At 38.2% G+C, this 17,122-nt stretch overlaps 1 protein-coding gene across 3 annotated transcripts in view; it reads right to left on the bottom strand.

Moving 5' to 3' along the window:
* arl15a (ADP-ribosylation factor-like 15a) overlaps nucleotides 1-15,106 on the bottom strand; it is an 82,942-nt gene extending 67,836 nt beyond the window's left edge. For 2 of the 3 annotated variants that reach the window (XR_013283653.1, XM_077522410.1), the window contains exon 1: nucleotides 10,094-10,190. Coding sequence is in view for 2 of the 3 variants with exons in the window: in XM_077522410.1 (XP_077378536.1) it covers nucleotides 10,094-10,147 (54 nt within the window). In the remaining variant the exon portion in view is untranslated. Of the gene's footprint in view, nucleotides 1-10,093; nucleotides 10,191-14,689 lie in introns of those variants that run through there. The other variant, XM_077522411.1, reaches the window with a different exon arrangement.
* Between the last annotated feature and the right edge of the window lie 2,016 nt (nucleotides 15,107-17,122).

Genomic DNA, 17,122 nt, shown 5'->3' on the forward strand with positions numbered 1-17,122 from the left:
CATCTACATCTTATGCTGACCGTGTGACCTTATAGCAGGGTCATTATGTGCCGTTGATGCGGTTGACATTTTTGGCTTTTTGACGGATTCCATTCCATACCCTATGTAACTTTCTGCAAAAACGAATGTGATAACTACTCAATAACTAAATTCTGACACACTGCATTTATATTATTATACTAAATGCAATAAAAGTAATTTCATTAGAATACTGCAAGTTTGAGTGAATGTTTATTTGGAGTTAACTAAAAAAACGACCCACCACCTTTATGCGCCATTTATCACATACTTTAATGTACCAATACCAGAAGAGTGGAACTGCCAATGCCAATCAGTTTTGACAAGGTTATGTCGTTGGAACTTACTGCAAAGTCGTTCAAACGTATTGGTAAAGTCGTTCAAACGTATTAGTAAATGTAGGCCAAATGCTAAAAACATTACATTTCCCCCCCCAGTGTCACGCGGTATTTTCCCGTAATGCCATTGTGCATGCTCAAGTCAATATCCTTTGGCATTTTGGGAAAAGTTGGCTGAATTTAGTCAATATTGAGATGCAGTATTAACATAATAATGTTGTTAATAATGTCATCACTGTCATCACCCACAGCCTAGAATCCCACAGGCAATTTGTATAATCTGCACAGAAAACAAAACAAACAAGCCCAGAAGGTAGACAGCTGCAGAACATGTCTGGCTCATCAATAGGAATGTCGTTTTATTAACTATGACCACTATTGCTACATACGCCTACGCTGATTCCCATTTTAACATGCACATATTACACACATTTCATTAATGTAATCATTTTCAGTGATCAAAATCAGGGTGCAGGGAACATGTGTCCCTGTCGTAGGTTGTCCGTGTAGCGAACATGTGGGAGAGAAGATATCTCCAAGGAGTGACAGACCAGGGAAACATCTGATTTTCCCTGTATTACGATGCCACCTACTGGATGTCCCAAAAATGATTATCATTTGGAGTTCCTAAGCATTAACCTTTGATATTATGACAACGTATGAAAATGTATGAATTAATTTAATTTAACTTTATTTCAGTTCATTGTCCTAGTTATGAAAACACAACATTTTTGTTAAAAAAAAAAAAAAAAAACAACGAAAAGATTTCCCATTAACTTCACAGGATCGTAACATCTTTTACTACTTCCATGCAGTATTTTGCACTCAATTTGAGACCGATAAAATCTTGTGTTGACAAAGAAAGAACACGAGACAAGGACTTCAGAGAAATAACAAAAAAATAAATAAATCACTGAAGCAGGGGTTCGTTGGACACCAGAAAAGAGGCACATGTACACAGAGTGTAAATAGCCAAGGCTGATGGACACGTGTGCCTGGAAGTAGTGAAACCACGAAGACTTCTTATACGAATGAGCACAGAGGGAAACATTTATTGAGTCAAAAAGACAGGAAGGAACCGAGGCCAACTGTGCCCTGATCCATCTAAGGCCAAACTGTGATGCTCACACTTCAACTTTCCTGGTGCCGCCTCCCCAGATACAGCATCCAGATGACCCATTGAAGGATGATAAGATAAGGAAAAAAAAAAAAAAAAAAAGCTTATAATTTGTTATAATGTACCTGAACCCCTCTAAGAAAAAAAATAACATAAGAGATCAATTGTGCAATCAAAAGTGATGGACAAAGACGTGTCGAGCACCTGAAAGAGCACATATGTGCTCCAGTCTAAGGCTGGGCTAGCCTATGGCCCATTGATTTACTAATTAAAAATAGTTTGCCTTAGTCACAACAATATCAGTACAAAATGTGGATGTGAGGTGCAGATATTATTTTGTGTCCACTTAGGGTCAACCATGCTCCCGTTCTAGACTGTACTATTTTGACTTTGAACATGGCTCTAAAGGGCGGGGCCCCTGGCCTGGTAAATTGTAAAAGCTGGGATTTATCGACACTTTTGTCCCGAGCTATGCGCTTCCAAAATGAAAATATGCTGTTGAGGTGTACCTCGCCTTGGGGTCACTTTTACAAATCAAATTGGATTTGTTTTTTGCCATATTGCCACATCCTACTATAGCCTCTTGAAGAGCACACACCATCTTGGTTTACACTCCATGATAATCTCAGTGCAGATCATCAGACACATTTGGAACATAAGCGCTTTTCCTACTCAGACTCAAATGTCGCCCAGACGCTGGGCGAGCAGTGTGAAATGTAAAAGGGCATTTAGCTGAGTGTCATATCACTGAAAAGATTCACAGGCAGCACTAATTGTTTGCATCTTTCCTCACTCAAAGTGGAGGATATCAAAATATTTGGGCACACAAATGGAGCCAGAGTTGGGTTTAAAAAAAAGAAAAGAAAAAAAAACCTTTTTAATTTTAAGCAGCCTCTAAAGTGAGAAATAGTAAATGGAGTCCAGACAAACAAGTGCTTATAATAAACGCTTGAAATGTTTCAACATGTTTTGGCCGCTGTTGAGAGAAACAATTTTTTTAAGAGGTACAAAGGGCTGTGCACAATAAAAGCAGATTGTAATTTCACTGAAAATGTGTGCCTCTTTGATCTGCTTTGGTTGCCACACATACGTCTCAAATACCACAAAAACACTGCACTTATATTATGCCATTAACTGGCCACACATTGTTAATGCTCATAAAAACAAACCTCAGTCGTAAGTATATGCTCAGGAAAGATATAAAGCAATAAAATAATTCAACACTATCTAAGGTTATGGCTGCTAAGGCTTTCGGTTGCGTTGGATGAATGTATTGCTGAGGTAGCGGTAAGAAATCATCATCATTGTCTTTTCTTGAAGTCCACTTGCCTGATTTGAGACCTGATCAGCAACGCGTTGGCTCCACCCAGAGGACGCAAGAAAGAATTTCACCATGTACTTGCTTTCAAGCGGACAAATTTACAGAAACTTGACTTTTTAATTGCTTGTACCCAATAGTTGGGTCTCTGGGCCACGTGACAGCCCAAGTGTGAAATTAAAGTAAATCGGAAAAATCTGAGTATCAGGCTGGTATGGCTATTACCAACCTGTGTTCTCCTTCTCCTGATGAAAATCAGGCGGTAAGGATGATGAGACCGCCAAATTGGTTTACTGAATAAACGAATTAAACTGTAAGTAGTGTTGACTTTGCCTTCTTAGAAAATAAACAATGACTTTAAGAATGGATATTATTTTGTAAGTAAAATGACAATCTACAGAAAATGTGTTGGTGAAATACCACAAATAGTATTCTTTTACAACTACAGGTGCATCTCAATGAATTAGAATATCATATGAAAGTTCATTTATTTCCATAGTTCAATTAGAAATGTAAAGAGAAACAGATTTTATTTTATTTTTATTCACAATATATATACACAGTAGGCAAAGACAACAGTTTTGTCTGCAGCACCATTTTATTGACAGCCTAAGCAATGACTAAAGCATTTTAGGTTTAGTACCAATAGAGGACGCCATTCCCCTTTCTATGACGATAACACAAGGGAAAGCTGCTGTACACAGTACTTTTTCTCTCTTGAAAATTGAGTCGTCAGTCACGAATACTACTGTAATTGGAGCATGATTGTCACGTTGGAGTCCCTGTGGGTACCGTAGGTGCAATAACTGTAATTCCCTATTTCATAATGTATTTCAATTGTATTGAAGTCAGTTTTTGGAGCTACTATTTCCATGTGTGGATCGGATTAATGTGTGTTGGATTAGAAACTCTGACCAAAATTTAATCTCATCTTTGTGTGCGTGTGTGTCAGCCACAAATTAATTTAATCCATAAATCACCCACCCCACCCCCTCATATAGCACAAATTTCTCTACGATTTGACTACAGGAAAGTGAAAATGTGCACAAGTACTCCCAAAGAAGAAATAAGATTCACCGTGCGGATAAAGAAAAACATCTTAACTATATTTACAACATTTAATCAAGCAGTACAGATGAACTATCCAGACTCTCCGTATACTATTATTGATGCTGCCCTATAGGTTTCCTTAACTTGTAATTTGAAACATTGTGGTATAAAGATCAATGACAAGTTGACAACGGATCAATTTAAATGGATAAAACTCAAAACGTTATATTTTCTTTTTTTAAATGCTAGAAGTGTTGATTTCATCGTATTATGACATTTCTATTGGCCAGTGTCAGTGAACTTCGAGTGGCCCAACACAGTCACGTAGTGGCCGCAGGCCACTGCTAATGTAGAACACTGGAAAGGAAACATGCTTTTTGTTAATGAAAGACAACTGTCTTTTCCCCACCCCAAAGAAATGTGAATAATCACAATTTTGAATAAAATCCAATCTGATGCACGTCCACACAAAGTTCACATGATGAGTACCGGCAATGACTGGTAGCCAAAAGGAGCAAAAATAAAAAGAGGCCCTCAAGACTTGGATAAGTATCGGTCTCTTGGACCCGCTCATTTATCACAATAATCTCTGGTTAAGCAAATAAAAAGACGCTTCAGCTCCGTGTGAAAATGTTTCTTTTTGACTCCCTGTCCGTCACTAACGCAGAAAGGCGCCTTGTCGCACGTTACAGCAAAAGCCTACGAGGAAGAGCTGCTTATTCTATTACAAAGGCTATCAAAAGCTGCCAAACAAATCGTGCCATTTTTTCCATTGTTAGCTTACTATCAAGCTGAAGATTATAAATAAAGAGAGAGAAAAAAAACACATAACTTTGCCTAAATGTACACAGATTAATGTTAAAACGTAACAGGAAACACCACAGACAGGCTAACAAATAGCTTCAGTGTCAGTCTTATAACCCTTCAAGCAAACAATACTTCAACACTGTGCAACAACACATGTTGGCAGATTATATAACAATACTCACAGCAGGCATATATTATTTATCCTCTGCAAAGAGCAACTATTGCTGCAGCTTACGGAGCACGAGACGTCTGAATGCATATTCATATGTTTGTGTTATAGGCAAAATGAGGCAATACGTCAATTCTTTACATTCTATTTTATTACGTCACTTCTATGTTTATATTAAGTACAATATTATCCATCCAATTTTTCTTATTAAAAATAAAAATTGTTGTACTACTACTACTACTACTAGTACTACTACTACATGTCAAATAAATGTAATGAGGGAGTATTGTGGTCTAATGTGGTGCTTTGATAGACTGGCATATTGACACGGTTTGATGAGTTTATTGATTGTTTGGCCACACTACAAGGATACAGAGAATGTAACAATGTGAAGGGGGGGGGCAGTCACCATTTTTTGTACAATGGTTGTTCACTTTGGCTTTATAACATTATGACACATCTTACTACGCCCGAGTTCCTAGTATACAAAGTTCACAAAAGGCCAATGTGGTATCGCCCCCTTTGGTTAGCCATCAAACCTCAAACAGGAAGTTCTCCATTGTTTTTCCCCCCAACAAGGAGACCAGAATTCCTTCCGAAAAAAGAACCTTGACACAACAAAACAAACCAGTTAAGCTTGGCATTCAGGTTTAAGGAAACCAGTACAAGATAGTGGGTGAGTGACCTTTCAATCAACATCCCACCATGCAGTTTCAAGTGTGGGACATTAATGGCCAGAGTTGGCCCAATGGCTGCTCCCATCCTGCGTTAGAAATTGACGGAAGCAGGTGGAAATATAAGTTGGTCGCACACTGCGTGAGCACAGCTAAGTTTACAGTGCAACAATATAACTTCCTGTGACATAACAACACTAACCTAAACAATGCAACTTCCACATTTACGACTCCCGCACAAGAGTATTCAATGTACACATTTGATCTATAGTGTGCTCTTTTAAAATGTCGTAGTTCGAAGTTCACGTCATTCTACCATGAGATAAGGTCTTAATGAGCGGATTACACCAAATACCTGAGTATATAGCAAGATAAGGGGGCTAAAAATAGCATTTCCTGAGTTGCCCCACAGTAAACAAGTCTGTCTTGCTTCTTAGATGCGAGTAGTGTTTTTACAAGATGTAACAGAAAAACAAGAACTCTATAAATCCAAATTACAAAGACTATAGGCTACGCTTGTTTGGATTTGAAGCTGCAACAAGCTCCTGTCCAGCGTATGCTTCTACAATATACACTTAGCACAGTAGCACACCAAACTCTGATACAGAGATCCCGCAAAATTATTGAATCAAAGCTGTAATTAAAGCATATATCTAACTGTGCCTTTTACGTTGAACCCAGCAAGCCATTATAATTCTGCTACTGATATGATAATTGTGTCAGCATCTGAGGTGATCAGCATATAAAGCAATAGCATATGACAATTTCCATTACAGCGCGCCGAGTAGGTACAAGGATTAATCGCTTTGACGAAGAAACGAAGTGCTTTTTCTTTTCTTTTCTATCCATTTCAGTGGCCTTTAAATGTTCAATTGTGGCATGCTGTATTGTGGAAAGGGGCTTAATCAACTGTTATGGCAATTTTGCAATTTTACAATTATCAATTTTTTCCTTTTTTTTTTTTTTTTTTTGGTTGTTGTTTTATTGAATGAGTAAATGTTTTATTAAATGAGTAAATGGTGTTTTGTTTTTTGTTTTTTTTAAGCATACACATGCATACCAATTCATTTATTTCAGTTCAGTTCAGTTCTATTTAAAGGAGTAAGATTAAAGGCATAAATTGAAGTTTGAAGTTTATTGAACATATGCATATATACACGTATAATTATATAAACACATAAAGTTAAAAGTAAAAAAATAAAATAAAAGAAACATCCAATAAATATCTATGTATATGTTCAAGGGAGTAGGAAGAAGTTGAAAACTTATCCAGTCCTACCCCTTATTCTTCATATCCTATCACTTATTTATAATAAATTACATTTTTAATAAAAGAAAATATAATGCTACTCGTATAAAAAAATAAAATAAATAGAAAAATAAAAATACACAATAGTAACACACATATATACAAATTTCATTACACTCATATTAATACATCAAAGAAAAATAAGTAAATGAATAAAACATTTCTACAATCTTCTTAACTCATATCTGATTTAAATAATAATATTGAACTTTACTTTTAAACATTCTTTTAAATTCAACAAGTGAATTACATCTTTTCAGTTCAGTTCCCAAGTTATTCCACAAATTAACTCCTTTAACGGAGACACACCTTTGCTTAATATTTGTTCTTGTTTTGGGTTTTTTGTATACACTTGTACCCCTTATCTCATAAGGACAGTTTCTAATTTCAAACAACTTTTGAGTACTGTGGCAGAGTAGATTATTGTATACTTTATACATTATTTGTGCTATTTTAAACTCAACCAAGTAATAAAATTTCATTGTATTTAATTTAATAAATAGTGGATGTGTTGATTCTGTATATTTTGATCTATTAATAATCCTTATGGCTCTTTTTTGCAATTTAAAAACAGTGTCGGTATTTGTTTTATATGTGTTTCCCCAAATTTCCACACAATAGGTCAAATATGGTAATAATAATGTATTATATAATAATAATAAATTAGTAACACTATATGCAATATGTATGCACTGGGTGCATATTCTGCTACAGATCATTGTTTACTGATGTCAATGGTAAAAAAAAAAAAAAAAAGAATAAAAAAAACATAAGAATCATCTTGTTCATTTTGTTGCAATTAGAGTAGTAACATACACACCCAGTACAAATTACAAAACGTCTCATTTAGCTTTTTAGCTTTGAGAAGCTGAAGAAGCTTATCTGCTGCAAGGTGCTGCGACGTGCAACTTCCAGGGTGCGTTTTCGCTTTAATTGGGCCATTCCGGTATGCACACTCTGCTGGGTTTGTTTTTCAGCAAAGCACGAACCAGCCTTGAGACTTTCGAAGTGAAGGATCAGGGCGTGGGGGTGGGTCTGAAGGGTCATTTTCCAGCCCATTAATGACATAATGAATTGACCACAACGTGCCTAATAGGACCATTAACCCGCAAAGATTTAGACAAAATCTGACTGCTGTCAGCATGTTGAACCTAAAAAGTCACAATCACAAAAGCAGCGTTTGTGCTCATCAATCACCTGCTGAACTAAATCGTTGAGTCCTTTTGTTAAATAAGTAGTCTTCTCGCTGCAATGGAGCCTCTACACATCATCATCATCACTGAAGCATAATCAGCAAATCCTTAGCCTAATAGTATAATTTGCCTGAGTCATTTTTAACGTAGTGTCACAAAACCAATAAAACCACCAGTTTGCTTGCTAAAAATTATAGAATTAAATGTTTTTAATGTTCCAGTCAGGTAATGATAAAGTGGGTCTGAACCGCATTGAAGATCAAAAAAAGTCATACGTGTCAAAAAACATGTTATGTCAAATCATAACAAAAATGTTTGATGTTTAAACAGTAAAGACTAAATACTGTTTTGTTTTTTGTTTGTTTTTTTAAACCAGGATAGATACTATATAAAAACGAAGCATGTTGTTTATTTAAATATACAGTGGATGTTATTCTTAGTTTTACAGTTAACTTCAAATCATTACAAAAGCATTAAATCAGAATTGGGCACTTAGACCTGCAGGGTAAATTTGGTCTTTGTTCATACTGTTGGAACACTTGGTTAACCAAAATGGCCATTAGTGTCTCGTGATTGTCCAGCATTATGGGCAGATGACGCTTATCTCACTTGGGTGGCAAGTTTAGCAGGCTGCTGCTGTTGTAATCTCAACAATAATCAGTCTAGGGGCTGAAACGATTAATTGAATGACTTCAACATTTTGAGTGCAACCAAGATTGATGTAGGACTGGGCGATATGGCTGCAAAATGCATCATTATATAAGTATTTCACATCAGTCGATATCATTCTTGTTTTTTTTTTTTTTTACCTATTTAATGAGAAAAAAAATAAGATGCAATAAAACAACTATTGAATGTGAAATACCATTCAAATTATCTGATAGTAAAACTCATTTTCAAGGATGCATCTGTGTACATTACAACAAAGTTTAACGTGTGATGGTTGCCTCCATGCCGCCGTAAATACTTATTTGCGTTAGACACTATACTCCATCATAGATACAGACAAACGCAGAACTGTGTAGAAATTAAGTAGCACAATGGTGGAGGACGCAGTCTGCAAAATACTGAGGATTTCTAAAGTTTAGGATGCCGATACATGGTATCGGTAATCGGCCATTCCTAATAAGCGGAATACTCTGTTCCAAAAATAATCAACAGCTGCAGGCAGCTCAAATTCAGTCAACATCATCATTAAATCTAACAAGCAAGCCGCTCATTAAAATCTTGCACCCATATCAAGGCCACAAAGCTCTACTATAGGATGAGGTCCCCTATGACTAAGTGGCCTTCAAGGTTGTCAACTTTGTCAAGTACATCTACCTACATGAGAATACAAAGAGGGCTCGGCAAAACCGGCGTACAATAAGCCCAATATTCATCTGTGGTATTCCCACGCATTTGATTCAAGTGCGACTGAGGGGATGAGTCATGTGTGAGACACGGTATTAGGCGCAACGAGACTCACTGCTCATCAGCTCATGTTGCATTTAAATTGTTAGAATAATATCGATTTGTTTTTTTGCTTTTTTTTTTGTTTTTGTTTTTTGTTTTTTTTTAACGCTTCACAAGACTGGTTTAAGGTAGTGGTGGGGAACCTAAAGCCTGTGGGCTATATATGACCCATGAGAGCATAAAGCACCCTGTGACACACTCTTCCTTTTGGGAATAACAGGGAACAGTAGTGACTGACCAGCTATGGCCTGTGGGTAGATTGAAACTGACTTTACCATGATTTTACCATAAAAGATTTCAAATGTCATTCATATTTCTTTCATATGGTAAAAATGGCACCAAAACGAGCCTAACTCAGTAATATCAGCTTATTGGTAGCGCCATGCACATTCATAGACTCAACATGAAACTCTCCAGCACTGACATGACATCCTCTGGCTCCTGCTCAGTATTTGTCTGTGACCGGCATACATGAAACACAGCATTCAGTGACCAGGCAACAGCCACAGTTGGTCAGCGCTTGCTTCAAAACACGAGATGAAATCCACCATGCTGAAACTCGCAACGCATAGCCGAGCATGCCCAACGCAAGAAAATCTCTCTGGTGCAAACGGCTGCTATATTTTGGAGGAATGTTTTTCTTACCCTGTAAAGCCCAATTCTGCACAAGGCAAGGGAGAGCTGCATGTGCTCTGACATCGTGCTGAGCAACAGGCGTTTCCCACGGCAACACACAAGCCAAGCCTCCTTGAGTGAGTGAGTGAGTGAGTGAATGAATGAATGGATGGAGGCGGATCGGGAGTAGCTGAGCTAAACGGCATCGGGGCTACAACAGGCTTTGGCGGAGGGGCCGAAGTGACGCTTGCCTCATGTTTATTCACCATATTCATTCATGAGAAATACAAAATACATGAAATTGTCACAAGGATGAATGAGAAGCAGAGCGAGAGATCTTGCCACAAAGATTAAGGGCTCAGTGACAACTAGAGATCCAGAATAAGACCACAAAATTGGATTAGTCACCATTACGCGCCCACACACTCCATACTGTCCATAGTAGTTTGAAAACATTGCTGGCGTGTCTGAGGAGGATAAAAGAAACACTGGCGCTTACAGTGGTCGTATGGGGAGTCAAGATGGTGCTGATTCAGCTCAGATGTCAAGTGACCGTCACCACTCTTGCCTGCTGAATGCCCACAATCACCCCTATGGAAATACACTTGGGAAACTGAACAAAAAATTGCACAAAATCTCAGAAGCACCATCAAGAGCTTCATTCATTCTATATGGGCCCAAACCTAATAATAGTTTGACTGTTATTGTGATTATGACTGCACAACTTATTTAAACCTGTGCAGCGTCCTGACAGCTTTTTTGGTCCTGACTGTAGTTAATAGTGATCATGTAATGATACAGATGGTAAAGCCACTTTTTTTTTTTATTTACCGTTTTGTCACCAATCTCCCTAAGCTGTATTCGAAAAATGTGCATTGTGAGGCGGGTTAACAGCCCTGAGGTGCACCCCCTGTAGCCAACCCCTATAATCCCCTATTCCACTTTCGGCCCCTGTATCTCTGGGGCGGAGGGTCATGGAGACCGGGCACCGACACCGTCGGAAAGCTCTGGGCATGCCGGTTCCAGGTATTTGTATCTCCCCGGTCGGAGAGCGGTCAGCAACACATTGCACACAGTGCAAGTCGCACCGCCTCCGCTTTCCACATTATGGATGATAACTTTAGCATCTCCACTTCCAAACACCTCTGTGCTATTTCCTTGTTTAGCCCTCTCGGCGCCATTTCCTTGTTTATCCCCGCCGCTCGATGGCATTAATAGTGTCACTGTGTACTAGAGTGACGCCATGTCGCACGCACTGTGTTGAAAAATGAGGTGTCACTCTGTGGCACCGCCAAACTCCAGATTTAATTTAAAAAGTTATTTTAAAAAAAAACAAATAATAATAACAATAATAATAATAACAATAATACTAATAATACTAATACTAATACTAATACTAATACTAATAATAATACTAATAATAATAACCTCATATATTTATCCAAGTCCTGATCGGGAGACAACGTCTGATAACAATCGAGTCAGCAACCGCGTGATCGAGCCCGATTTCCGATCACGTGATCGGATTGAGGCATCCCTAGTTTTTCATATTCATTAACAACAAAGTGGTTAACAAGTCTTTTTCCTGGCTGCTCAGTATAATATGGCTAACGCGACAGAATGTAGTACTAGTACTGAAAGCTATATGGGGTGCACTTGGGGTCATGATCCTCATACTCTGCTGTGACTTTGAGTGTGTATGGCCTAAATAGGTGGGGCCTGATCTGGTGTGTGATGTGGGCATCTGAAAATGAGAGAATAGAGTTGGCTGGCTGTTAACTGGCTAACCCTTTAGCCAATCTACATGTTGAATTACTTGTGGACATCCAGAACTTGTGAATGAATGTGCTTATTACGCATTTGTTTTCGTATGTTTGCTCAATAAAGCCAATGAAAGTGCACGGACTGTTTTCGACCTTCGAGGTTTCACTGAAATTTGTGGAGCAAAGCATTCCTGCAGGTTATGTGCAGAGCAGGACATTTCACTTGGAAATCCAAAGAGCAGTCATGTGGCTAAAATAAATAACCTCTGGAGAGCATTTAACTATCGTGACATTTTTCCTTTGTCATTGTTCAGAGTTAAACAGAGGCGTTATCCATTTACTGTGTGCCACAAATGCAGAATGGATGGATTACTGAATGGGTTTTGTGGTGTAACTATCCTGGGAGGAGTATAAAAATATGGAAATTACTATTATGGAAGTCAAGTCAAAGACTCTTAACTTTGTCATTTTGTGCTTCCATAAACACTTAGGTGATTTCTGTACAACACAGAGTAGATAAATAATGTGCCACCATCTCTTTTTAAAAGCATAGCCTCAGGGCTGTGAATAGTCCCCCAGCCAGAAGTGGCACAAATAATGCAACGAAACGGCTGTGGTGCAAATCAACCATTGCAAACATTCCAGATTAGTGGACAGTCAAACTTCACACTGTCATAGGCTGGCTCCCTCTCACGCTAGACGAGCGTCCAGTGCGCTGCCAGGTCGTGCCCGGTCGCTTGGTGGACTTGTAATTTAGGAGGGCTGTATCATCATGGCAACAACTAGCAGCAAATTCCTCTCTGAGCACTGCCGAGTTGTGTGGTCCCTTTTAACACTTTGCTCACCATGTAACTACCAAAGTTCTCCATACAACTACACACAACACAATATTTGTTAATGATAAATGTTTTTTCTTCCTTGTAGTAAAGTTCAAGAATCCGAGCTCAAGAGAAGTCAGCATGTTCCAGAGCAATCAATACGCGGGCTCCAGTACTCTGGAAGTTGGGATGTATTTCTACATTTGTATACATAGCTATAATCTCATTCTACAACCGTCACATGACAAAACCCAGAAACAGTCGTTAAGCAGGGATTCTTCCTACCACGAAGGCAGCCCACACACCACTCGAGGTACCGCACCACACTTTGACAATCACTGCAATAAAACATTACGTTATTTGTACCTTATGTGTACATTACGTACTACATTACATTACGTTAATGCCTCACAGTTGACTGAGTGTTTGAATCTTGACTCCGGCCTCATGTGGAGTTGGGGAGTCTGAGCATGGTTTTCCACCAGGTACTCCGGCTTCCTTCCATATACCAAAAACATGCATGTCAAGTTCATTAAGTACTTGAAATTGTCCATTGGTGCAAATGAAAGCCTGGATGCTTGTTTGTCAATCAACAACCCTAAAGGAGGATACACGCAAAAAAAAAAAAAAAAAAAAAAAAAAGGGTGGCTGGATGGATCTCAGTCTTGAAATCATCTGTGTGTTAGTGTGAATGGTTGGTTATCTATATTAGTCCTGCGACTGACTGACGACCAGTCCAGGATGTGCACCCAAAGTCAGATGGGCTAAGCGCCAGCTCACCCGCTACCAAAATGAGGGCAAGCACAATAGAAAATGGATAGATGGGCATCACAATCCATTTAGTTCCATTATATCGGTTGCATGTACATCTTGTTATAAGCCATCTGACAAGACTGAGTGGCCAACTTCCTCTGCATTTGGCCTCCCTAAAGGATGACAACAACAATGTCTGTGTTATTATTTTCCTCTGCTTCCTGTCTATTGTTGAACTGTTTAAGCTCAGCAGCACCCTTCCCATTACAGGCAAAAGCCGCCCCCCCAACATCCAAACAACCTACTACTCAAAGATACTATCAACTGCACTGTAAAAACAATTTATTTCAGTCACGGGGTATTCATGACTAATAGCCATGTGACTGATGTACAGGTAAGTGGATGAAAGCAGCCTAACTTGCATATGATGGCACTTTAGAGAGTCCACCTTTAGTTGTTGACATGTAGATGTTTAAAAGTACTTACACTAAGTTCTGAAATAGAAGTATATCTTGTTAAACAAGGTTACTGAACAATCGATTGTCTGAATAATTATTGACTTTCTAATCAATTAGTTGTCAATTAATCATTGCACCTCAAGCACATATTTATCCTCTGTGAAAAACGAGTAATTATAACGTATATAACTTCTGACTCTGATTTGTGTCTGCATGACTGTATGATGACATTGACAATGCATTGAATTGTAGCATTAAATATTGATGCACAAACTATTTCATTCTTCATATTCTCAGTCAATCGACCAAAACCTTTATTTAACCATTAAATAAAAACTTATCAAGACCGATGTAGCTTTTTCAAGGGTAATCAAGAAGTTATGTTGTGCTTTGTATGAAGTACAAGATTATAGAGTGCAATGTTTCCTGATTTAGAAACCCAATTTCGTGAGTTACTAGCGTGGTCATGAAACGTTATGATCACGTATGTCAATGAGCCACTACATAGAACACTTGGTTTACTGTAAAACAATAGTGTAAATGGTGTGATATAAGCAGTGGCTGGTTCAGGAGTGAATTAATATCAGGATCCGCTCCACGGATCTGCTAAATTGTAGCGTGTAAGTGTAAAAAGTCTCATAACACCTGGAGCACGTCTAACGTAAACAACATAGTACAAGAGTGCCTAGTTGACTTAGCTCAATAGCATCAGGATGCCCCCACAATTGCAGCATACCTGGGCAACCCCTCATTTCAACAACAGCAACGTCAAAAGGCGTCATCCTGGAGGGCAGAAGGCAGCCAACGCCACTCCATTTTGACACATTTACTCACCAGATAATCCATGTACAACCGCTGTGCAGTCCCAGCAACACGACCAGACTTGGACGAAAACGCCCTTTCAGCTTAAGCGAGTCCAAAATGTTCGAAAAGGGGCGTCCAGGCAACACGTCGCTTCGTATTGCCCGCCTTCCTTAAAGCCACGGTGGGGTGTAAAAACAGCCTTCAGTGGGACTAGCACTCGGGGCTTTTCTTCTTCACCGCCTCTCCGCCTGAAAGCTCACCGGAACCAGGCAGCGACGTCCCGGGTCGACGGGAGCTGAGGGAAGGTGGTCGGTTCGAGGGTTTTCTTTTTTCCCCCTCGCCTGGAGAACGAAATCGGGCTCTCTCGCAGTGTTTGTCCCACACGCTCACACACCGTAACAGTTTGTTGCTGTGGTTGGTTGGCTTGTTGAGGAAACCGACAAAGCCTCCGTGGTGACGTCACGAATGTCGACGTATGCGCGTAGCGTGCTCACGTGACCAAACACATGGCGACTAAACTGTTATTCAGAAAAGCGCCCAGTTGAAAATAAAAAATAAAAATAAAAAATACAATAAATGTATACAGGTTACTTTAATCGCTTTTAGTTTCCCGTTTATTTAAATTTTAATGGGTTTTAGCGACCGATTTTCTGGATTTCCAAGGACGGGTGAACCCTGCTACAACTCTTATTTAATCAAATTGATTAAAAATTATATTCCAGAAAGGTCTAACGTTTTATTATTGTGGCCTGCTGAGTTGGAACTAAAACTGACAGCTAAATGTATTGAAAGAATTATCGGAAATTGTCATTGTTTACATTATTTTTACACGTAAGGTAATACATATAAACACATTTCATGGACTGTCAGTATGAGTTCAACAATACAACATAGAATTGAAGAACAGATGCATGAACTGCTCTGAACTTTATTGTAATACATTACACATGCAGGAAGGAAGATGACACTGAGTGTACTTTGAGAGACAGTACAAAGTCTATGTCTGGTTCCTTGTTAATATGTAGGCCTTGGCAGGAAAGTACACAGAATGGGAAGAGATGGGCCAAACAAATTATGTGTTAAATGTCAAATTCACACAAAAAGAACAGTCTTTGCACAAGCCTAAATTTTGGCATTAGCACCATTCTGTTATGTTTTGTTTTTTTTCACACATGTCTTGTATTCAAGCCAGGAAAATCCGAAAAAGTATAATTTGCTGGACACAAAAATCTCTCTGGGCTAAATTAGCTTGACAAAAGGAGCACCACTCAACCAGTGGAAACAAACATGACAATTACACAGGAATAAATATGAGAATTGTATTGGTGTGATGAAAACTCCATGCTGTATGCAGCACTTCATTTCCCCTGGAGGATAAAGTCTTTGTCAATATTTTATGTGCTAAGGCCTAAGGAATGATGAAAATGCCCCCCCCCCCACACACACACACACACCTTATCATTTTAATGATACTATATTTACCTTTAATGTGTAATTGGGCGATTCTGTTACTAACTTAAAAAAATGGGTTTAAAAAAAAAAGTGATGTCACTAAAACATGAAGCAAAATAAAGTCACACAAGCCAAAATATTGTACATAATAATTAGATGATACACAAATAAGTTATTAATAGTAATAAGTACTAGAAAGTATTATTAGAAATTTGTAGTATTGGTAAGAATTAGCAGTAGACAGTGAGGCACAGTTGTGCTCATCGCTTTATATATATGCCCATAGGGTGTGTAAAGTTATGAGCACAACTGCATGTACAAGTGCTATTAAATAATAGTAACCTTATATTTATATGGAAGATCTGGAACTCATTAGACTACAAAACGCAAAATTACAGATAACCACAAGATGGCAGTGTCTATCTGCGTTAAACCACTTCTCGACCCCTTGCAACGCCTTCATGTCAGTATAGTTATATCAGTTTGTTTTACTAGGAGCACAGTGGACCTGCTCCCTAATCTGAAAATTTCTGCGCGCGTATCGTATGGCATATTTAAATATGCCATAAGATACTTTTTTTTTTAACTAATTTTACTAATTAGTTATTACTAATTAGTAATATTCAGTAAATATTCACTCGACTTATTTTCACATTGTAGAGATGGCGTGTGGAACAGTTTACTAACAATGAACATACATACAAGTACATAAAAACAAACTTGCATATGTGTCAAAAATGTATGACAAATATAAAAAATGAAGTACATAGATACAAATAAATGTTTTTTTTCATAAATATTATCTATGGTTATTAAATTAGATATTTTAAACGTATGTTCTCTATGAAAACTGTTACTCAATTGTTCAAATAATTATTATACGTTTTCAAGACGCCAATAGTTCAAAGAATTAAAACAGACGCTCCAAAATTCGTGACAAAAACAATCATTTTAAACTAATCTTTGATGTCACTGTGAAATGCTAGCAGCACCTTTGATGTGGCTTGATTT

This window comes from Festucalex cinctus, chromosome 5, assembly GCF_051991245.1.
Source record: "Festucalex cinctus isolate MCC-2025b chromosome 5, RoL_Fcin_1.0, whole genome shotgun sequence".
In the NCBI taxonomy this organism is placed as follows: Eukaryota; Metazoa; Chordata; class Actinopteri; order Syngnathiformes; family Syngnathidae; genus Festucalex; species Festucalex cinctus.